Source organism: Erpetoichthys calabaricus, chromosome 5, assembly GCF_900747795.2.
Source record: "Erpetoichthys calabaricus chromosome 5, fErpCal1.3, whole genome shotgun sequence".
Taxonomy (NCBI): domain Eukaryota; kingdom Metazoa; phylum Chordata; class Cladistia; order Polypteriformes; family Polypteridae; genus Erpetoichthys; species Erpetoichthys calabaricus.
The window spans coordinates 5,075,941-5,101,129 of record NC_041398.2 but is presented as its reverse complement, the minus strand read 5'-3'; the positions used below and the strand labels follow the sequence as shown (position 1 = coordinate 5,101,129).

Genomic DNA, 25,189 nt, shown 5'->3' with positions numbered 1-25,189 from the left:
TGGAGATGTTCAGCTGTTTTCAGGGCCTTGCGGAACTGGAAAGTCACTCTGATATCTTTCATATCTTTCTCCAAACACAGAGAGTTTCTGTATGATGTGTTGCTTTCTGGGTGCTCAGGTACAAAACCTCTGTGGACAGCCAGATACGCTCATGGCCAGAGCAGCAGAGGATCCAGATGTCATTATGAAGCTTGTGCAGTGTCACTGAACAATTGAAATAGGTGGGTCAGACTGCAAGTTCTGCAGGTCAAATTTAAAGACCTTGGTACAAAGTTGAGGAGCATAACTGACAAAGTGGTCATCTCAGGACTTCTACCTGTTGCAGAGCAGGTCTCATGATATTAGGAAGATTAGAAGGCTTAATGCACATCTGATAATTTTTATTTGGGAAGAAGTTGGGATGGCTTATATTTCAACTGGAAGGGCACTAATGTAAGCTTAATACTGTATGTAGGACAAATAAATTATTGAAAGCAATTATTAGGAAATAATTTGAGAAACAAAGATCAAGAAGAGGAGAGTAAGTGAGCAGTCAGTGTGGACTTAGACAGGGATTTCATGTTTCACTAATGTGCAGAAATTCTATAAGGTAATCAGAAAGGCATAAAAGTATAAACTCTGATGGAAGTCAGTCTGGCAGGAGGGCTCTCTTTCAACAACAACAACAACATTTATTTATATAGTACATTTTCATACAAATAATGTAGCTCAAAGTGCTTTACATCACAGGTGTCAAACTCCAGGACTGGATGGCCGCAGTGGCCACATTTTCTTTCTAACCCTTTTCTGAATCAGTGTCCAGTTTTCACTGCTAATTAACTTCTTTTCCCCCTATTTTAATAGCCCTGTTTTTAAGGATTAAGTCTTCTGAATTGATTCTTTTCTTCATAAATGACATCCAAACAAAAATGAGACATGAAACGAGCCAACAGATGAAGAGCTAAATTGGGGCTTCAAACTCCAACCAGTTCCTTAATGAGAAGCTGATTCTTGCTGTTAATTAAACCCCTTATTCAATTCCATGGCTTGTTGCTGCTCTCATTCTGCCACAGCAGACATTTCTAAAACTGTTGCTATTCTGTTTTTTTCTAAGAACTCCGCAAAATGTTTTGGTAACCTGAGAGATCAACCTTACTGAGACCTTAATCTTTATTTTCAGATTTTATTTGATGGGAACAGGTGAGCTGGTCATGTCCTGGTTGTTTTATGTCTCATTACTGTCTGGCTGCTAATTAAGGAAAAAACAACTAAGGGGCCTGAGTCAAGCTAAATAAAACTAAGGCTAAAGAAGTTAATTAACATCAAAAACTGGTCACTAATTAAGGAGATGGTTAGAAAGAAAACCTGCAGGATTGGAGTTTGACACCCCTGCTTTACATGATGAAGAAAAGATAAAGTAAGAATTAAAATAACCTTAACTAACAGAATAAGAGTAAGGTCCGATGGCCAGGGCGGACAGAAAAAACAAAAAAAAACTGCAGACGGCTGGACAAAAAAAATAAAATCTGCAGGGGTTCCAGGCCACGAGACCTCCCAGTCCCCTCTGGGCATTCTACCTAACAAAAATTAATTACAGTAATCCCTCCTCCATCACAGGGGTTGCGTTCCAGACACCCCCCGCGAAAGGTGAAAATCCGCAAAGTAAGAAACCATATGTTTATATGGTTATTTTTATATTGTCATGCTTGGGTCACAGATTTGCACAGAAACACAGGAGGTTGTAGAGAGACAGGAACGTTATTCAAACACTGCAAACAAACATTTGTCTCTTTTTTCAAAAGTTTAAACTGTGCTCCATGACAATACAGAGATGACAGTTCCGTCTCACAATTAAAAAGAATGCAAACATATCTTCCTCTTCAAAGGAGTGCACGTCAGAGAGAGAGAGAGAGAACAAAGCAAACAAATCAATAGGGCTGTTTTGGCTTTTAAGTATGCGAAGCACCGCCGGACAAATTACCTGCAAGGAAGGGAGCAAGCGTTTTTCAGCATTTTTTAGAGGAGCGTCCGTATCTTCTAGGCCAGTGTGCAAACAGCCCCTCTGCTCACACCCCCCTCTGTCAGGAGCAGAGAGAGAGAGAGAGAGAGCGAGAGAGAGAGAGAGAGCGAGAGAGAGAGAGACAGAGAGAGGAAAGCAAACAATCAAAATCAATACGTGCTGTTTGATCTTTTAAGTATGCGAAGCACCATGAGGGAAGCATATCGCTTGCAAAGCAGTCACATGTAAGCCCAGCAAAGAAGGGAGCACTGTGAAGGTAATCATTCAGCGTTTTTTGAGGAGCGGCTGTGTCCTCTAGGGGTGCGAACAGCCCACGTGCTCACAATATATTTGAGGAGTTTTATTTAATAGATAATACGCGCTGTGGTTGGGTAGCTTCTCAGCCATCTGCCAATTGTATGAAATCAACTGGGCAACCAACTGAGAAAGCATGTACCAGAAATTAAAAGACCCATTGTCCGCAGAAATCCACGAACCAGCAAAAAATCTGCGATATATATTTAAAATATGCTTACATATAAAATCCGCGATCGAGTGAAGCCGTAAAAGTTGAAGCGCGATATAGCGAGGGATTACTGTAGTCCTCTTTGTATTTAGGGTTCTCATGGAAGGAATTGATGATGATGGTCATGCAGACTTCTGGCTTTTAATCCATCAATGTAGGAACATCATGATGCTTTGATTAGGTGGTGGTGGCGCAGGTCGCCACCACAGAAAACCAGGAAAAGAAACAAAAGAGAGAGTAGGGGTTAATACGGATTTTAGAGCCACCATGAATAGTTATTATAATGAATTGAATATACAGAGTATCAGGATTAAATTACAGTGAAGTTATGAGAAGGCCATGTTAAAATAATGTGTTTTCAGCAGTTTTTTAAAGTGCTCCACTGTATTAGCCTGGCAAATTCCTATTGGAAGGCTATTCCAGATTTTAGGTGCATAACAGCAGAAGGTCGCCTCACCACTTCTTTTAAGTTTTGGTCTTGGAATTCTCAGTTGAGGATCTGAGGTTACGATTTGGAGTGTAAGGTGTCTGACATTCTGATATATAAGATGGAGCAGATTATTTAAGGCTTCATAAACCATAAGCAGAATTTTAAAGTCAATCCTGAATGACACAGGTAACCGGTGTAGTGACTTCAAAACTGGAGAGATGTGCTCGGATTTTCTTTTCCTAGTTAGGATTCTAGCAACTGCATTCTGCACAAGTTGCAAACGACTGATGTCTTTTTGGGTAGTCCTGAGAGGAGAGCGTTACAGTAATCTAGTCGACTGAAAACAAACACATGAACTAATTTCTCAGCATCTTTCAACGATATAAGAGGTCTAACTTTTGCTATGTTTCTTAAGTGAAAAAATGCTGTCCTAGTGGTCTGATGAATATGCGATTTAAAATTCGGGTTACAGTCAACAGTTACCCCTAAGTTCGTTACCTCTGTCTTGACTTTTAATCCTAATGCATTCAGTTTATTTCTAATAACCTCATTGTATCTATTATTACCAATCACTAAAATTTCAGTTTTCAGTTTATTTAGCTTTAGAAAATTACTATTCATCCATTCAGAAACACAAGTAAGACATTGTGTTAGTGAACCAAGAGAATCGGGGTCATCAGGTGCTATTGATACATACAGCTGTGTGTCATCAGCATAGCTGTTGTAGCTCACATTGTGCCCTGAGATAATCTGACCTAACGGAAAGCGTGTAGATTGAGAAGAGCAGCGGACCCAGGATAGAGCCTTGTGGAACACCATATAGAATAACATGTGTCTTTGAGTTATAATTACCACAACTAACAAAGAATTTTCTCCTTGCCAGGTAGGATTCAAACCAATTTAAGACACTGCCAGAGAGGCCCACCCATTGACTAAGGCGATTTCTAAGAATATTATGATCAATGGTGTCAAATGCGGCAGTCAGATCTAAGAGGACGAGAACAGATAAATGGCCTCTGTCTGCATTTACCCGCAAGTCATTTACTACTTTAACGAGTGCAGTTTCTGTGCTGTGATTTGTTCTAAAACCTGACTGAAATTTATCAAGAATAGCAGGTTTATTGAGGTGCTCATTTAACTGCATAATGACTGCCTTCTCTAGAATTTTACTTAAGAAAGGCAGGTTAGAGATGGGTCTATAATTTTCAAGAGCAGAGGGGTCGAGATTATTTTTCTTAAGTAGGGATTTAACTACAGCAGTCTTAAGACAGTCTGGGAAGACCCCCGTATCTAGTGACGAGTTTACTATGTCAAGAACATTATCAATAAGCACGCCTGATACTTCTTTGAAAAAACTTGTTGGTATTGGGTCAAGGACGCAGGTGGAGGGTTTCACTTGAGAAATTATGTTATGTAAATCAGGTAAATCTATCCTGGTGAAAGAATTTAATTTGTTTATAACGGAGTACTAAGGCTTAGGAGGATCCACAGTGTTGGGGAGATATACTATGTTATTTCTAATATCATTAATTTTTTGATTGAAAAATACAGCGATAGCCTCACAGGTTTTACTGGAAGTACTTAGGAGGCATTCCTTTGAGTTACCTGGGTTTAACAGACGATCAATTGTCGAAAATAAGACTCTGGAATTACTAGCATTGTTATTTATCTTAGAGAAATAGCAGCGCCTCTCAAGACGGACTGTGTTATTGTATTTTGTTATTTTAACCTTTAATATTTCATAGTGGATAGTTAGTTTAGTATTCCTCCATTTACGCTCAGCTCTACGGCATGTTCTCTTTAAAATCAGACACTCTTTGGGTCTTCTATGGTATAACAATGCTAGAAGATTTTTTAACTGTTTTTACAGGTGCAACTATGTCAACAGCAGCACTCACTTTAGTATTAAAATTTTTCCACCTTACTATTTACATTATCCTCGCTATTATAGTTGGCACTATAAAACGGACTGATTGCTTAGAATGTTTGTAAGTTTTAAAGATGCTGATGAATCAAAGAAGCTTTTTTAACAATATGCTTCTCATGAATGTTTTCTATCATTATTTCTATATTAAATAGTAAAAGAAAATGGTCTGCTAGACCCGTATCAATGACCTGCTTCACATCAACTTTTAGTCCTTTGGTAATCACTAAGTCTAACGTATGACCTGCTTTATGTGTAGGCTGATTAACGAGCTGTCTCAAATCATGAATTCTTTTACTTGTTGGTCACACTGATTATCGATATGAAAATTAAAGTCGCTGACTATTAAGAGTGTGTCATAGTTCGTAATTAAAATTGACATTAAGTCTGAGAATTCCTCAAAGAAAGACGCGTTAAATTTAGGAGGTCTATACACGGATAATACTAGAAAGTGAGAATCTCCATGAATAACAATGGCAAGATACTCAAAGGACTTGAATTTACCAAAACTGACATCTTTACACTTTAACCGGCTCGAGTAAATGTTTGCTAAACCACCGACTTTCTTTCCCTGGCGATCCGCACGAGTACTGTAATTCGAAGGCTCAGATTCGATTAAAACAGCTGCACCATCTGAGCTAAGCCATGTTTCACTTAGTGCAATAAAATAAAATTTTCTATCACTAATAAGGTTATTAGTTAATGCTGTAACATTTTATAGTGCCATATTTAATGTTTCGGAGGAGCAGAGCTGAATTCTATGTGCATTATTGATATTTGGAACAGAAACTAAGTTATTTTTGTTAGCGCCGCTCTGTGTGTATTTTTTATTTAATCTATAATCTGTTTTTATAGTTTTAATACATTGTTCATCTAAGGTAGTAATTGTAATTAAATTTTTGGTGTTTATGCCACACTGCCTACATTTTTTACGTGCATTGAGATTGGTTATTAGAGTATTAACATTGTGCACTTTTACAGAAGACTTTTTTAAGCAATTATCATGTCCTAGCAAAGCATTAGCATTACGGAAGGGGTTAAAAATAGAAATAGACAGTCAAGAGAGACAAATTACCTTAGCGATGTTTTCGAGGAGGACCCGGGCGCCAAATCTATTCGGATGCAGGCCATCTCGCTTGAAGAAACGCGGCCTTTCCCAGAACAGGTCCCAGTTGTCGATGAACCCGATGTCTTGATCCTCGCAGAAGCCTTTCAGCCAGTTGTTTAATCCCAGCAGATGACTGTAGTATTCGTTTAATCGTCTAATGAGAGGTAATGGACCCGAGATGAAGATCCTTGTCGACGGGGTCCTCTCCTTCGTGTCTTTAATTAGTCCTGCGAAGTCCGCCTTTAGAATTTCAGTCACTTGTTCATCTTTGACTGTCACTTCTGTGTCTTTATTGGATGGTGATGACGCTTTGTACCCCGCCCACTGTCTTTGAACAGAAGGACACACCAAGTTTTCTGGTCCTGCTGCATTTAGTACTTTAATACAACAGACGGTACTAAGCTAATTAATGTAAGTACATGCTAAATAAATCAGTTTGGAAAGGTTCAGTCAGTCCGGGCACAGAAATGTGTGTGAAGAGTTCATCATTTATCAGAAGAGAACATTCTCATAAATGGATCATAGAAGAACAGGGCAAAAAACAAGAAGCAACTCTGGACAGTGTACCAGTGAAAAATGTGGTGGGGTCCTAAAGAAACTCACAATGGAAATCATAATGGGGCAATTTACAGTCTCTGTCAATTAACCAACCTGACATTTGAGGATGCGGTAGGGGGGACTGGAATAGCTGGAGGAAACCCACAGAGAAACTAGAAGAAGTGGGAAACTCCACATGGACAACTAATGGTGATCTGGAAGACAACAGAAGTGGCCACTGCACCTCCTTACTGTCCTTTGTCATAAAATATGAAAGGTTAAATAAAACAGGTGGAGGTGCAGGTCATCTGCACTCAGTCAAGCAGCCTAACACCATGTTATGTTAACATCTGTGGAGTCCCATAAAGCTGGGACATATCAAAATGAACAAGAAAAGACCATTAGGGAAAGTGGTGCTGCCTGATCCAGTTCAGAACATCAGTGCCAACCTTCATTATGAGTTAATGTTAGGGGGAGTGAAGTCACCTTTAAGAGGTGGAATGAGAAACCTGAGGACATTAGGGTCTAAATTTATAAAAAGTAAAATACAAAATACTGTCTGCAGCAAAATGCTGTGAAGGACACAGTAAAACATTTTCACGCCTTCTCCATCTCCTTGTCCTCACACATCATTACCAGAAACTCTCACAACCCTTTTAGTTTTTTTGCTCTCTTTGATATGAAGTTTCATCTTAATTCCACTCACCTTCAACTTTTCCACTGTCCTCCTCGTCTCCTTCAGTTTCTTCTCTTTCTCTTCAAGTCTCCTCCTAATTTCACTCCGTGTCGCCCCCAGCCGTTCCTGTTTGGATACACAAGAGGACACATGGTGGTCTTATCAGAATTCACTTCCACTTTCTGAGCTCGTGGTGTCATTCTGAGTGATTAAATTTGTACAACACATTTGTTTCACATTCCATGACACAACATACTGTTTCTGTCACACTTGTCTTCATATTGACACAGTAGTTGACACTCAGATATTTAATGAAACAAATCTGAATATCACACAAACATTCAAATAAAGGTTTAATTTAACAGTTCAATTCAAGATGGAGTTTGGGCTTGAAGAGAACTACAAATAAAGGAGACAGTCTGAAGGCTCACTGGTGTACAAGTCAGTCCTTGAGATTGAGAGGACATCACATCGACAACCAGGATATCAGAGCTTCACACATAAAAACTGAAGAAACCTGCAAACCCAGGAGACCTCGGATGGCTAAGGACTGCAATTGTAGGACCAACAAGGCCATTGTGGAGATCAGACTTGTGAGAACTTTATCACGTGTTTGGCCATGTTATGGAGTCAAGTGAGATAACTGAGGCTGAGAAGACACAAGTGAGTCTGAGGAGTTCAGGAAAAAGTTAAATCTGAAGAGGATGTTAATGAGCTCAGAGAAATCTGGCAATAAATTGAATAAATAACTTGTGAAAATACTTTAAAAAAATCAGGAAATTGGACGACATTTAAAATTTAATTCTATAAATGTTCTTAGGCACCACCAGTGCAGCAGCAGACAGGTGGGAGTGCATCTGCAGGCACAGTGAAGTGAACTTTTGGCGGATGACCTGGCATCAAGAAGGGCAGCAAAGAAGCCAAGAAAAACATCAGGGACAGACTGGTGTTCTGCAAAAGGTGCAGGTGCAGGGATCGGAATGCTGAGGACTGCTGGAGTAAAGTCATTTTCTCTGATGAATCCCCCTTCTGACTGTTTGGGGCATCCAGAAAAAAGAAAAGGTGAGAGGCACTACAATCAGTCCTGTGTCAGGCCAACAGTAAAGCAACCTGAGACCATTCATGTCATGCGGAGTTGCTTTTCAGCCAAGGCAGTGAGCTCACTCACAATTTTGTCCAAGAACACAGCCATGAATAAAGAATGGGACCAAAACATCCTCAGAGAGCAACTTCTCCCAACCACCCAAGAACAGTTTGGTAACCAACAATGATGGAGCACCAAGCCATAAGGCAAAAGTGAGAACTAAGTGGCTCTGGGAACAAAACATCAAAATTTGGGGTCCATGGCCAGGAAACTCCCCAGACCTTAATCCCATTGAGAACTTGAGGTCAATCTTCAAGAGGCAGGTGGATGAACAAAACCCCACAAATTCAGACAAACTCCAAGCATTGATTATGCAAAAATGGGCTGCCATCAGTCAGGATTTGGCCCAGAAGTTGATTGACAACATGCCAGGGTGAATTGCAGAGGTCTTGAAAAAGAAAGATGGGCCAACACTGCAAATATTGATTCTGCGTATAAACCTCATGTTATTGTCAATAAAAGCCTTTGAAAATTTTGAAATGTTTATAATTCTACTTCAGGATACCATAGAAACATCTAACAAAAATATCTAAAAACACTGAAGCAGAAAACTTTGAGAAAACCAAATATTTGTGTCATTCTCAAAGCTTTTGGTCACAAATGTAGATTTGTTTATGAAAGGCCAGGCTTCGACGTTCATGAAGTGGAACAAGCCACGATAACAATACAAATGTAAAAGGTAACTTAGAAATACAGTATCTAGCCTGCAGGGGATAAATCAAAATAAAATTGTCAATACATTGGAAAAAGGAGAGCTAACAACCACACAAGGTAAACATAAAGAAAACACATTCATGTCAGTTGTGTGGAGGAACACATAAATATGGGGGGTATTTTCCATATGTCGCTTAAATCATCCGAAATCAGATTTCTTTAATCTCGCAGTTTATTTTGTCAATAAAATAGAACGTAGTAAACATCATCTTGAAATCTATGTTTAATTTACTAGAGTTCTCAAATCCCATTATTACTAAGTAGCACTTTAAATGCTTCATATTCTATGTGTTCTTCTATGTGCTACATGAGTGTGAATCACTATGTGCTTCTTAAAAAGACTTTCTCTTATGCCAACAGGAACACACAGGCACTGATCTCCACACATAATACATTACATTCATGATATTACGGCTCTCTGAACATTTTAGAATAATAAGAAATCAATTCCATGATGAAATGCATTAAAACATGTGTTAAACATGGGGGCACGGTGGCGCAGTGGTAGCAATGAGCTGGCACCCCGTCCAGGGATTGTTCCTGCCTCCCTCAATATGCTTGCTGGGATGTGTGCGACCCTCGATAAAATAATTTATTGCAGCAGCACTGTCTCTGTCAAATGTACCAACCCCCAATTCCAGTCCTTCCGTTTTTTTTCTCCACGTAACCAATCACCACAATATAAGCTCTGTGATAAATATCAAACCAGGGGAGTATTTTTCGTACGTCGCTTAAATCATCCGAGATCAGATGCCTCATCTTGGATGAGTTAATGCCGGTGAAACTCATCCAGGATAAGTCGGTTTTTCAAACGCAACCGTGTATTAGATAAGTCTAGCTGGATCTAATCATCCGAGATGAATACGCGCATCCGCGCTGAGTTAAAAGCCCATATATATTGAGTCTAGAAAACATGATCAGCAAGTCTTTGATAGACGGCAACAAAATAACAAAAGAACAGGCGCATTTTTTCCACACAAGCGGAGCAGAACCTTTTATTCGAAGGACATGAAGAATTTCAAGATTTAATATGCACAAGGGGTAACACTGCAAAAGCAGCCCAAACCAGAAAAGACGGCTGGCAAAAAATGGCCGACAAATTAAACGCTAAGTAGTGTGCATTGTACTTACTGAATGCAGCGTTTCATTTCCTATGTGTCAGATGAATTATTATTTAATATGTCATAACTCCAGATCAAACGTGAGCATAAGGAGAACATGGGAACTGGTTAAAGTGAAGTACAAGAATATACTTCAAACTGGTAAATATTGGTATATAACTATTTAAAGAATTGATGACATAAAGAATCATATATAATGTAAAGAACATTAATTTTAAAGCTAATAAGAAGGCAGACAAGCAAAAAACAGCTGGAGATTCACGCGGTCCAGACCTAACCCCTGCAGAAGAGCTGGGCTCTTCAGCAAAATGCCCATCGCCCTGTTTCTGAGGGCATTCCAGGGGGAAGGTCCTTCTCAGAACCAGTGGTGGAATGCAGTGGTCACTTCATTTCAGGTAAATGATTTTCATTGCATATATTTGTCCTTAATGTGTGCCATGGATATGTTCCATATAGCCCTCTTATTTTGTTGGGTCATTTGCAGGGAATGTCATATCCCTAGAACCTGTGTCTGACCAACGAGATATTGACGAAGGTCAAATATTTCATGAAGACACTGTGTCTGATTATTCATCAGGAGGAGAGGTACATTTTCCAAATAATGTTTGATCAAACTCCACTCTGATCAGTCCCATGTGCCCCCAATCACATTTGGAAACCCTGGGTAATGAGAATGTTAGGCGGATTGTGAGATTGTTTATGGAACTGTGGGTGTTTTTACCTGTGTGTTACCTACCTGCAATGGCATGAAACGCCTCTTTTATTGTCTGCACACGCAGGTGTCCAGGAAACACTACGAAAACCCAAAGGAAATATTTCAGAGCCAAACAGACTTTACAAATTGCCTGGCAAACTGCACTTTTAGATTTTCCGCATCGCCTACAGTATATAAAAAATTGCCGCTTGCAAAAAACCTCAAAGCAATGCATACTGGTCTGTGTGGTTGTGAGAGCCCGACTTTGCCGAGTTTGACTTCGAATATAATGTTCTAATAAATTTTTGAGGTACAATATTCCCCCTCGGCTGATGCGGTATCTTTCGAAAAGGATTTCCTCCGGGAGCAATAAAGGATCTTACCAATCGCGTAAACCCCTCTCTATATGAAATTCTCTTCTTATAATTTGCGTACCGATATCAATTGGTCGCTCATTCATGAATGGCAAAGTCATGAATAAATGAATTCCACGCACGGACACTGATTAAGTGTGTGAGCTAATCCTTATTTACATCGAACAAACCTGCTCCGAGTAGGTTTGAGGATTTGAATGTGTTGCTATGACAACATATCTAGCAAGAGTTTCGAAAAACCGACAGATCCAGGATCAGGCCAAATCGTCAATAATATTACATCTGGCTAAACGAATAATCCACGTATGAAAAATACCCCCCATCTGTAAGCTTAGAAAACTGATTCTCCAAAACATTTAAGGAACATTGAAAAATTTTTGTGATGCGTGTTTAATTATTCCATCCATCTATCCATCCAGGATTAAACCAGTCCCAACAAGAATCAAGGCAAGGCAGAAACAATCCCTGAATGGAGCGTCAGCTCATCACTACGGCTAAACCACCGTGCCCTACATGTTTAATTATTATCAATATGCATTATTTACATTTTAAGGCATTTTTAAGAGGACAGATTATCTCATATCTCTAACACAAAAATAAATTGGAATCCAAGAAGGTATCAGAGTTAATCAGTGAAATTACCAGAATAGATCAAGAACACGCCAAGTATCCAAATGAGGCACTTTCTAGGAAAAAATTGGCTTCGCAATCCAAATTCAACCTCTTGACTACAAATGAAATGGACTAACTCATTTTTAAATTGCAACATCATTACTATGAACACGGAGAGAAGGATAAGAAGATTTTAGTTCAACAAATTCACAAGCAGGAAGTTCACAATAAAATATCAGTAATTACACAGATGGAGATAAAATCATTGACCATAAAAATATTATGCACACATTTAGAGACTACTATAAGTCCTTATATTCTACTAAGTTTAAAGAAGACAAGACACAATCTAAGGAGTTTGTTGATGCATTACAGATACCACAGCTAGATACTCTCAGGGCAGAGGAATTATATAAACCTCTGGCACTATCAGAACTACTAGACACAATTAACTCACTTCAGAGTGGGAAAGCAGAAGGCCCTGATGACTACCCTGTTGAATTTTATAAAAAAAAAATCAATTAAGTTAGCTCCCCTTTTATCAGCAACATTTATAAAAGTCAGAGACAGTAAAATTCTATTTCAGTCTTTTCCACAGGCATTAATTGCTGTCTTTCCTAAGAAAAATAAAGGCTCATTACAATGTGCATCATGCAGACCAGTCTCACTACTGAATAACGATATTAAGATACTCTCCAAAGTTCTAGCCAGAAGGATTGAGAACGTGCTTCCTTTTAGTAATATCACAAGACTAAAACAGATTTATTAAAGGTAGACACTTAACTTCCACTCTTCAACGCCTCTTTAACATAATAAATTCACCTATAAAGTCTAACACCCCGGAGATATTATAATCATTGGATGCAGAAAAATCATTCAATACGGTTGAATATTTGAGCATAGATCAAACTACTGTACATCAGACCAGAAGCTTCAGTTTGTATTTAAACATTATTTCAGACTACTTCAAACTAGAATGCGGTACTAGACAAGGATGCCCCTTGCCACCACTGCTCTTTGCAATTTCCAATGAGCAATTCGCTGTTCAGTTTTGAAATGCATCAGAGAAGGACTTGAACAGAAAATATCACAATATGCAGAATCTATACTAATAAAAGGCAAAGCCCTCACTCACTCACTCACTCACTCATCACTAATTCTCCAACTTCCCGTGTAGGTGGAAGGCTGAAATTTGGCAGGCTCATTCCTTACAGCTTACTTACAAAAGTTAGGCAAGTTTCAATTTCGAAATTCAAAGCGTAACGGTCATAACTGGAACCTCTTTTTGTCCATATACAGTAATGGACTGCAGCTCGCTGGCCGTGGGAGGCGGGGTTGCGTATCGCGTCATCACGCCTCACACGTAATCACGTGAACTGACTGTGAAGGAGAAAGGACGGCCTTATATGGTGTTCGTTTATAAAACAGCGGACAGGCTGTGTAAAGGCAGCTTTACAAAAGAACAGATCCTTAACAAATTGTTATTGGTATATTTTCCCTCAATTGAAAAAGGTTTTCTTTTCTTCTTAATTAAAATTTAAAAGCAATACTTCACAGCTGGGAAGCCCCTCTAGCACTGACAATACATATAGAAATGTGTTAATCGTTAACTAATAGTATGGGATGGTGTTTTTCGACTTGCGCCTTGATTTAAATGATTTCATGTCTTGGCGGATTTGCGTAGCTTCTTGTCAATATCTTTACACCTGTTTTTAAGACTTATTGACTGAAACGGGCTTTCACGAAAAAAGTTAGGGCTTTGCTACAGGATACACCCTCCACAAGTTAAGGAAGTAAAAATAAAATTATATATTTCTGTTTTATTTAAACTTTTTAAGTTCATATGCATAGCCCCATTTGGCTGTTTTAGTTTTTTTTTTCTTTCTTCAGTAATATTTAATCTCCTTAAAGAAAAACAACATATGCATTTTACTTTTTTTGTATATCTTTACTATTATTTTAGTGTAAAAGGATAACCAGTATTTAAACCTTTTATGTTACTTTATAAAGTTATTTTACACAATGTTGAAAAATTAATAAGAAAGCTACATATTTTGGCAGCTGCTGCTTTAATTTTCAATGAAATGAAAAAAGCTCTCCAAGAGAAAACGTCAATGAAGAAGAAACAGTTTGCACTATCTAAAAAGGAGAAACCCTCATTTATAAAGGTTTGCTGCACATGACTTAACTGAAAATAAATGAATAGTTCCTATGTGTATAATACATATTTATCTATTTGACTTATGCCTTTATTCCAGCAACTTACAACATCTGAGGTACAATTTGTTACATTACTTTTGTTTTTTGCAGCACAGGCAGGTGAAGTGACTTCCTCAGGGTCACACAGTGGTGTCAGTACCAGGATTTGAACTGACAAGCTCTGGGTTTGCTGAAATATTACTGAAGAAAGAAAAAAAATGAAAACGGGCAAATGGGGCTATGCATACAAATGTCCATCCATCCATTATCCAACCCGCTATATCCTAAATACAGGAGCCAATCCCTGCCAACACAGGGCACAAGGCAGGAAACAAGCCCCGGGCAAGGTGCCAGCCCACCGCAGGGCGCACGCACCCACACACACCCACACACCAGGGACAATTTAGAATCGCCAATGCACCTAACCTTCATGTCTTTGGACTGTGGGAGGAAACCGGAGTACCCGGAGGAAACCCAGACAGACACGGGGAGAACATTCAGATTCCACGCAGGGAAATGATCTCCTAACTGGCAAATTTCACTGCGCCACCATACCGCCCGCATACAAACTTAAAAGGTTTAAATAAAACAGAAATATATACCTTTATTTTTACTTCCTTAACTTGTGGAGGGTGTATCCTGTAGCAAAGCCCTAACTTTTTTCATGAAAGCCCCTTTCAGTCAATAAGCCTTAAAAACAGGTGTAAAGCTAAACTTGCAGCACCGCTATTCAATTACACTTGCCTAACGCCTCTCCTAAGGGGACATACTGTTGGATCTGGGCATCAGTCAAAGCACCAATCACAGGCTGATTTGTGATTTGTCGTCTCCCTCCCATGTAACAATCACAGCCCGTGTTACAACGCACTATGTATGTATGTGTATATGTATATATGTATATGTGTGTGTATGTATGTGTGTATATGTATGTGTATATATATATATATATATGTTGATATGTGTATATAAATATGTATATATATGTGGATGTGTATATGTATATATATATGTACAGTGGTGTGAAAAACTATTTGCCCCCTTCCTGATTTCTTATTCTTTTGCATGTTTGTCACACAAAATGTTTCTGATCATCAAACACATTTAACCATTAGTCAAATATAACACAAGTAAACACAAAATGCAGTTTGTAAATGGTGGTTTTTATTATTTAGGGAGGAAAAAAAATCCAAACCTACATGGCCCTGTGTGAAAAAGTAATTGCCCCCTGAACCTAATAACTGGTTGGGCCACCCTTAGCAGCAATAACTGCAATCAAGCGTTTGCGATAACTTGCAATGAGTCTTTTACAGCGCTCTGGAGGAATTTTGGCCCACTCATCTTTGCAAAATTGTTGTATTTCAGCTTTATTTGAGGGTTTTCTAGCATGAACCGCCTTTTTAAGGTCATGCCATAGCATCTCAATTGGATTCAGGTCAGGACTGTTGACTAGGCCACTCCAAAGTCTTCATTTTGTTTTTCTTCAGCCATTCAGAGGTGGATTTGCTGGTGTGTTTTGGGTCATTGTCCTGTTGCAGCACCCAAGATCGCTTCAGCTTGAGTTGACGAACAGATGGCCGGACATTCTCCTTCAGGATTTTTTGGTAGACAGTAGAATTCATGGTTCCATCTATCACAGCAAGCCTTCCAGGTCCTGAAGCAGCAAAACAACCCCAGACCATCACACTACCACCACCATATTTTACTGTTGGTATGATGTTCTTTTTCTGAAATGCTGTTCCTTTTACGCCAGATGTAACGGGACATTTGCCTTCCAAAAAGTTCAACTTTTGTCTCATCAGTCCACAAGGTATTTTCCCAAAAGTCTTGGCAATCATTGAGATGTTTCTTAGCAAAATTGAGACGAGCCCTAATGTTCTTTTTGCTTAACAGTGGTTTGCGTCTTGGAAATCTGCCATGCAGGCCGTTTTTGCCCAGTCTCTTTCTTATGGTGGAGTCGTGAACACTGACCTTAATTGAGGCAAGTGAGGCCTGCAGTTCTTTAGACATTGTCCTGGGGTCTTTTGTGACCTCTCGGATGAGTCGTCTCTGTGCTCTTGGGGTAATTTTGGTCGGCCGGCCACTCCTGGGAAGGTTCACCACTGTTCCATGTTTGTGCCATTTGTGGATAATGGCTCTCACTGTGGTTCGCTGGAGTCCCAAAGCTTTAGAAATGGCTTTATAACCTTTACCAGACTGATAGATCTCAATTACTTCTGTTCTCATTTGTTCCTGAATTTCTTTGGATCTTGGCATGATGTCTAGCTTTTGAGGTGCTTTTGGTCTACTTCTCTGTGTCAGGCAGCTCCTATTTAAGTGATTTCTTGATTGAAACAGGTGTGGCAGTAATCAGGCCTGGGGGTGGCTACGGAAATTGAACTCAGGTGTGATACACCACAGTTAGGTTATTTTTTAACAAGGGGGCAATTACTTTTTCACACAGAGCCATGTAGGTTTGGATTTTTTTTCTCCCTAAATAATAAAAACCATCAGTTAAAAGCTGCATTTTGTGTTTACTTGTGTTATATTTGACTAATGGTTAAATGTGTTTGATGATCAGAAACATTTTGTGTGACAAACATGCAAAAGAATAAGAAATCAGGAAGGGGGCAAATAGTTTTTCACACCACTGTATATATGTATATATATGTATATGTAGATCTGTGTATATGTAGATATGTATATATATATATATATGTATATGTATATATGTTTACATAACTTCTTTAACACACTACTTCTCCGCTGCGAAGCGCGGGTATTTTGCTAGTATATTATATATCAGACCTTCAGTGTTCTGGGCCTGCAGTCCTAACAGTACTAGCAGAATTTCAAAAAATATCTGAACTCTCTAGAACAAAACATTAGATTGGACACCTTCTCTTTTATCATTGTAAATCAGTTCATATACCTAGGGGTAAACATCCATCCATCCATTTTCCAACCCGCTGAATCCTAACACAGGGTCATGGGGGTCTGCTGGAGCCAATCCCAGCCAACACAGGGCACAAGGCAGGAACCAATCCTGGGCAGGGTGCCAACCCACCGCAGGCATACAATTATTCAACCTAAAATTATATATCGAGCACATCTGTCTTATTTAAAATTGTCCAAAATGTTCCCAGGGTAAGATCCAACCTACTAACGCTGCAATCAAGTTCCAGCCTCACTGGGTCACATGTTCTGGGCCTGCACCAAATTAACTTCATTCTGGACCAAAATCTTTAAATGCCTCTCAGACAGCCTGATCCACTAATAGCTGTCTTTGGTGGGCTCACAGAGAGGCTTAAAGTGGAGAAGGACAAATTGTAATTGCCTCTACTTCACTACTAACATGCAGACCTATCTTGGAAGAGTCCCAGCCCACCTCAGTGGTAACTGAAATTATATACTATTTGAAACTGAAAAAAAAACAAATTCTCATTTAGAAGATGTGTTCAAAAACATGGCCAATCTAATCAATAGCATTTTAGAATAAGCTTTATATATTGGGGAAAAGGATTCTCTTCCCATTTTTCTACTCTTGTTTTTAGTCTGGCTGTTGGCCTTCCTGTCTTTCTTTTTGGTTGGGTTTTTAATTTAATTTAGTTTTGTTAAGCTTGACTTGATTGTATGGAATGCTACATGCTTTTAATAAAACCAATAAAAAAAGAAATGACAATGTGTGTTGGGGGTTTGGCATTTCATTAATATCTGACTGCTGCAAATCTGAACTTATAGTGAGGATACAGGGATTTGACCAGAGAGCATCGAGGGTACAGGCCTGACATTAGGAGTGGGCTACAGACCACCAAATACAGATGAGGTGTCAACAGGCATATACATCTTTAAATGGCTGAGGCCCCACTTATTGCACATATCTGCAATTATTTCAACAAACACACCAGAGTGCACATTAAGATCTCAAGATGTCAGTTTACTAAACAGTCCATCCATCCATTGTCTCCCGCTTATCCGAGGTCGGGTCGCGGGGGCAGCAGCTTGAGCAGAGATGCCCAGACTTCCCTCTCCCCGGCCACTTCTTCTAGCTCTTCCGGAGAATCCCAAGGCGTTCCCAGGCCAGTCGAGAGACATAGTCCCTCCAATGTGTCCTGGGTCTTCCCCGGGGCCTCCTCCCGGTTAGATGTGCCAGGAACACCTCACCAGGGAGGCGTCCAGGAGGCCTACTGATCAGATGCCCGAGCCACCTCATCTGACTCCTCTCGATGCGGAGGAGCAGCGGCTCTACTCTGAGCCCCTCCCGGATGACTGAGCTTCTCACCCTATCTTTAAGGGAGAGCCCAGACACCCTGCGGAGGAAACTCATTTCAGCCGCTTGTATTCGCGATCTCGTTCTTTCGGTCCCTACCCATAGCTCATGACCATAGGTGAGGGTAGGAACATAGATCGACTAGTAAATTGAGGGCTTCGCCTTGCGGCTCAGCTTCTTTTTCACCACGACAGACCGATGCAGAGCCCGCATCACTGCGGATGCCGCACCAATCCGCCTGTCGATCTCATGCTCCATTCTTCCCTCACTCGTGAACAAGACCCCGAGATACTTGAATTCCTCCACTTGGGGCAGGATCTCGCTACCAACCCTGAGAGGGCACTCCACCCTTTTCCGGCTGAGGACCATGGTCTCGGATTTGGAGGTGCTGATTCTCATCCCAGCCGCTTCACACTCAGCTGCGAACCGATCCAGAGAGAGCTGAAGATCACGGCCTGATGAAGCAAACAGGACAACATCATCTGCAAAAAGCAGTGACCCAATCCTGACCCAACAGTCCAAGGATTAATAAAACAACAGAGGGAGGCTGAGCTTCTAGCTGCAGGGGCCCAAAGTTGTGAACTCATAGGCCTGCTCATATATGAGAGGCCCCTTCACTCTCAGGCTGAAGACTCACCACTTTAATCTGACATACTTATCTGATTAGGGCTGACTGTTAGTTGTGCTTATTACATCTCTGTTTGTTAGGCTTTTGGATGAAAGTTTAAGGAGTATAATAATTATGAACTCTTACTAAACCTTCTCTATTCTGTTTCTTTTCTCATTTCAATATTCTGCTGTTCCACTTCTCTACTGCCAAGCTGTTTAGCAGCCCATGACTGGGACACCTGAGGTATCGGGAGCCTTGGAATTGAAGAGTTAAAGGACTGATTAACCTTCCCAGCACAGACGTGTACGTTAGAAGGACCACCAGGAGGTGGGTGGCCAGTACACTAAATGTCAAACATATGAAGGTGTCTTGTTCTGCTCTAAATGGCCGTTGACCCCCCAGAGGTTTATTTCCTCCAGGGTTGCTGATGATTATAGTTTTTGTTTCTTTTCCTCTTTTGTCAATGGGATTATCCTGTTTGATCCTTTTGTGTTACTCAGTTGAAGTTGCTTTGTTTTATGTGTGTTTAAACTAATCTTTATTTTTATGTGCGTACATGATGTAATTCGTAAAGTCTGTAATGGTATTTTAACTGTCAAATTGTCTCCAGTGCTGTGGGCCTGGTGTGATGAGTACAATACAAAAAAATACTGCAAATTGAAAAAAACATCCCCAGGTTTTCAATAATTTCCAGGGGATTTGATAGTAATGGTGGAGTTTAATTATCCAAATATTAACTGAGAAACCCTATAAAAAATTATGTGCACATCGGAGTTGATCATTTAATTACTGGCTGGTTCTTAACACGGAATGTTTAAACACCAAAGAGAGAAGAAGCAGCCTGTCCAGATTAATCAGGACAGAATTCAGGGGCACCAGTCATTCATCTGTTAGGATCAAGAGATCACACTGTGTGAGCTGAAAGAAAACCTAAAACAGATCAATTCAAGTGAAGCAAATGTGGCAACGTGTTAAAGAGAAAAAAACTACTAGACAGTCGAGGGACGGGAGGTGGGGTTAGGTTTAAAAGAAGGGCATACAAGGTGGGAAAGGTCTGCAAACCTGGGAGCATTATGGAATTTTAAAAGAACTGTAATGTGGATCAACAATGTCGGATATAGATCTGAGGTAGAGTGCACCATGTCAGCATGAAGACATTATTTTTCAACACCTTTCCATATGATGCCTTATATCTCTAACTACTTCCGAAAGTTACTTCTACAACATTCTTTTATCTTAAGGGTGAATTACATTCTCAAAGTCATCAGTGGAAATTAAGGAGAAGTGCAACTGAAGATAGGAAGCTCTTCTTTAGACAAACAGTTGTGGGACTCTGGAACAAACTACTGAGACATGAAGTTGAGGCAGAAACCCTGAGAACCTTTAAGAAGAGCCTGGGTGAGATATTGGGACAGCTTAGCTATTAGCTAAGGAAATGGGCTTGATGGACTGAATGGTCTCCTCTCGTTTGTCAAATTTCTTATGTTCTGCTGTTCTCCTGCTAATATTCAGACCTTCTAGGTCGTATTCCCAATTCACAAATGAATTTACTTGTGTTTTGTCTGACCTCACTATATGTTGATCATGTAGTGTAGATGGTAGATTATAATCTTCACATATATTTGGAAATACAGTAGATACATTTAGTAAACATTCTTTCCAGGCTGTTAAAGGTCAGAGTTCATCTCACAATCATACGGTGTGATTACCACTTAAGGAGCTGACTAAATGAAATCATGTCTGATCACTAATTAGGTGCAGAATTACTTAATAACTTAATTAAGTGAGAATATTTTATTACAAAGCCACTTAAAAATCTATGCATATTATAAGAATAACTGACATGTGAGTGTAACGTGTCTCTTAGAGAGGCCTGAGGTACTGTGAATTTCCCATTGGGATTAATAAAGTATCTATCTATCTATCTATCTATCTATCTATCTATCTATCTATCTATCTATCTATCTATCTATCTATCTATCTATCTATCTATCTATCTATCTATCTATCTATCTATCTATCTATCTACTCCAGACACAAGTGATCAGAACACAAAGAACCTCCGCTCAGATTAATGAGAGCACTCAGCTCACTCGACTGTCCATGGATCACACTGGGTATCTCATCCTGGACTGTTTCATGTCTTCCACCCAGTCTCACCAGGATAGGCTCCAGCTCCCTGCTGTCCTATACAAGCAAATTGAGACTCCCCAACATGAAGGAATTGATTTCTCTGACAAACTACATTTACGTATCACTTAACTTCTTTTGTTTAATTTGCTTCCATTAAACACTAAACTCCACTCACCTGTTTTTCTTCTCTTTCCGTCTCCAGCTTAACCTTTTCATGACCATAATGTTCAGTCACCGCACACATCAAGCAGATACACATCTCATCAGTTTTACAAAACATCTCCAGACTTTTCTGATGTTTCTCACAGAGTTTCTCCTTCAGATTTCTATCAGGATTAACCAGCTTGTGTCCCTTCCAGGCCGCTACTTCATAGTGAGGCTGCAGGTGAGCCTGACAGAAAGAGGCCAAGCAGGTCAGACAGGACTTCACCGCTCTGAACTTCTTTCCAGTACAGAAGTCACACTCCATATCTCCAAGACTGGTATAATTCTGAGACGAATGAGGAGTGAGTCTTGGTCTCTTAAATTTCTTGATGACTTCATTCAACTGATTATTTCTTTGCAGAGCAGGTCTCATGGTGAAGTTCTCTCTGCACTGAGGACAGCTGCACACGTGGCTGTGATCCCAGTAGTCGGTGAGACACTTCAGACAGAAATTTTGACCACAGGGGATGGTGACGGGGTCAGTCAGGGTATCCTGACAAATCAAGCAGGTGAACTCGTCTTGTGATACAAACAGCTGGGCTTCAGCCATCGTCAGTCAGAGGAGAGGCAGGCGGAGAGAGTCAGTCAGACAAACAAGGAAGTGACTTGTGATGAAATTAAAGTGAAAGTTTGTCTGTGCTCAGTGAGGAGGAGGAGGAGCATATTTAAAGAGAAAGCTGAGAACTCACAGAGAGAACATCTGAGGAGACACTGAGGGTGAACAGTTAATGTGAGACAGGAGCTCAGAGAGTGAAGACATTCAGTAAGAGAAGAGATAACCTGTCAGGGAGTCTGCTAAAGTTTAATTCATGTCAGTATTTCTTATTTATTTATTACACACTGTACTCAGAGCTCAGTGCACATTTTACAAAAATGAATAAAATGAAAATAAAACACAACACATCAGTCAGTAGAGTCAGATTTGTAATGTGACAGCCAGGCAGCCCTCAGCAGACCAAGACAGCGAGCTGTTAAACTGAGGATTCATTCTACTCATGTCGGTGCCCTTCATTAATCCAGTTGTCCATCCCACAGTAAGTTCTCTTCTCTAATTTATCAAAGTTGTAGGAATGTTAAGAGGAGAAGAAGCAAATGTCAATGTATCAAATAATTCATAATCAGTTGTACTTTTGTCAATGCCAGTAATTCATTTTATTATTCAGTAAAGACCCCATTTAATTTTCTTTAATTTTCTCTGTAGTTGAAATTCAAGGCTATTAGACTTCCATCAACACAACTGAAGCCCACTCAATTTAAGAAACAGAATAATCCATCCATCCATCCATCCATCCATCCATCCATCCATCCATCCATCCATCCATCCATCCATCCATCCATCCATCCATCCATCTATTTTCAAACATATTTGTATTGAGCAGGACTCTGGGGAAACTGGAGCCCCAGTAACCATTGGGATGTAGGCAGGAACAACCCCTGGGCAGGGTGCCAGTCCATCACACACACACACACACTTACGCCATCTGAGCCATTTACAGTATGTCAATATTTAACCAGGGTCATACCTACATAATCCTTGGGTTTATAATAAACTGTAAACTGTAAGACTCTGTGTGTGTGTGTGTGTGTGTGTGTGTGAGTGGGCCCTGCCAAGGATAAGCTTCCTTTTCAAAGTTGGTTGCTGTCTTGTATATTCGGCTGCCATCGTGGGCTCCTCATGACCCTGTACTTCAATAATTACTAATTATCATCGTTTTCACAATCATGCCAATCAGTCTTTATTATATAGCGCCATTCCCTTTGCTGACCAAACATAAGCCACTTTACTAAGCAAACTCATGAATGTGTTAATGTTCAGCCCAGCTCCATCACAGTGTGGTATGGGAAATGTAGGCCTGCGGATCGCAAATACTTCAGAGGATTGTTAAGCCAGACTTCATTGGTGTGTATCTCCTCTTCTCCCCTTGATACAAAACACCTACAGCACGCAGAACCTCCACAAAGGCGTCCAGCATTTTGTCTGACCCCTCACACCTATCATATGGGCTTTTTGAGCTCTTGCCGTCTAGCAGACAAAATCAGCATCCGAGTCGTTCAGACTGTGACAGTTTCTCCCCCATGTTGTCTGACTCCGTAATGCCTTAGCACTTCTCACTACTTGATGTTGAACTATGAACTTTACAGTATTTACACATTTGAAAACTGTCTAAATCAAATGCACAAATTGCAGTTTATTAGTGGTGAACACTTACTTCATTCCAGATGTAAATTTGTTATTTGCTTACATTGCTAATCATGTGATGACCCATTTGAAGATCAGTGGCCTCATGCATAATGCTGTGTGCAGAATTCAAACTAAAACATGGCATATGGACAAAAACAGAAATGTACATATGCACAAAATAATCCAGATGCATAAATCTGTGCATACACCAACTTTCACGTTCGTCTGCTACATAAATCCTGCCGCACACTCCCTAACTCCTCCCAGAATTATGCCTCTTTGAATATTCAAATCAACATAAATAGCCCCTTATGGTAGGAACAAATCCTCATGCAGGGCGCCAGCCCACCGTAGTCATCTTAAAATCATTTAATTTAATAGTTTCTCAAATCCCATCGTAACTAAATTAGCATGTTAAATGCTTTGTATTCTATGTACACTTATGTGTGTGAATCAGTATGTGCTTCTGAAACGGGCTTTCTCTTATGCCCACAAGACACAGAATCCATTTCATTCATGATATTACACCTCTCTGAACTGTTTAACTACGAAGATGTATACTTGAAATTATTTTCATGATGATAGAAATTAAAGCATGTATAAAACATTGAGGCATGTTAGCGCAATGGTAGCGACAAGCTGGCGCCCCGTCCAGAGATTGTTCCTGTCTCCCGCAAGATGCCTGCTGCACCGTGCGCAACCTTCGATGAAATAATTTATTGCAGCAGTACTGTCTCTTTCAAACGTACTAACCCCTGATTCCTGTCCTTCCTTTTCTTTCTCCAAAAAGCCAATTGCCAAACAATTAGCTGTTTAATAACTGTCAAGCCATCTGTAAGCTTAGAATGCCAATTCTTCAAAACTTTTAATGAACATTGAAATATCTTCATAGTACAAGTTTAATTATTACATCCATCTATCCATCCAGGGTCGTGTCAGCCCCAGCAAAAATATAGAGTGAGGCAGGAGCAATCCCTGAACGGGACGCCAGCTCGTTGCTGCTGCTGCACCACAAAGTCCTATTTAATCATTAACAATATACATTATTTATGTATATTACATTATTTATACATTATTATGTATTTGTATAATGATACATATACTTTAATGCATTTCATCTTTGAAATGATATCAAGAGGTCCACAAAGAGAGCACCTTAAAATCTAAATCGACTTAGAAGCCAGTCATCATCATATGTAAATACGCGCTCTCTTCTATTGAATTGAATTGAATTCTTTTATTGTTATTGTATGGTACAATGAGATTCAATATGCAAATTCTCCATAAACTTATTTTCCTATAAAATGGTAAAATAACAACAACAATAATAGTAATAGGATGAAAAACAGTGACAAATCTACAATATGAAAGCATAAGTGGCTCAGGTTGTGTAATATTACAACTGTAATGCAAGTTTACAGTGAGGTCATTGTACTTATAAGTACAAACAGTTCTACAATATACATTATTTGAATGAAGTTTAAAACTTATCTGTATAATGTAATAAACATGCTTTACTGCATTTCATCTTAAAAATGATATCAAGAGCTCCAAGAAGATATCTCTTGGAAATCTTAATCGACGTAGAAGCCAGTCGTCATCATATGTAAATACATGTTTTATAAAGTGGCTCAGGTTGTGTGATATTATAACTGCAGTTCAAGTTTACAGTGAGGTGATTGTACTTATAAGTACAACCAGTTCTACCAGGAGCACTTGATGGACTGATGGAGTGTGTTTAGAGCTCTTGGGATGAAACTGTTACTGAACCATGAGG

At 39.7% G+C, this 25,189-nt stretch overlaps 2 protein-coding genes across 4 annotated transcripts in view; both read right to left on the bottom strand.

The window, feature by feature from the left end:
• LOC127527848 (E3 ubiquitin-protein ligase TRIM47-like) overlaps positions 1 to 21,780 on the bottom strand; it is a 184,562-nt gene extending 162,782 nt beyond the window's left edge. Inside the window, exon 1 of the mRNA XM_051927988.1 lies at positions 21,202 to 21,780. Within this exon, the coding sequence (XP_051783948.1) occupies positions 21,202 to 21,780 (579 nt within the window). The remainder of the gene's footprint in view (positions 1 to 21,201) is intronic.
• LOC114651544 (tripartite motif-containing protein 16-like) overlaps positions 1 to 25,189 on the bottom strand; it is a 737,769-nt gene that overhangs the window by 448,961 nt on the left and 263,619 nt on the right. The window lies entirely within an intron of this gene.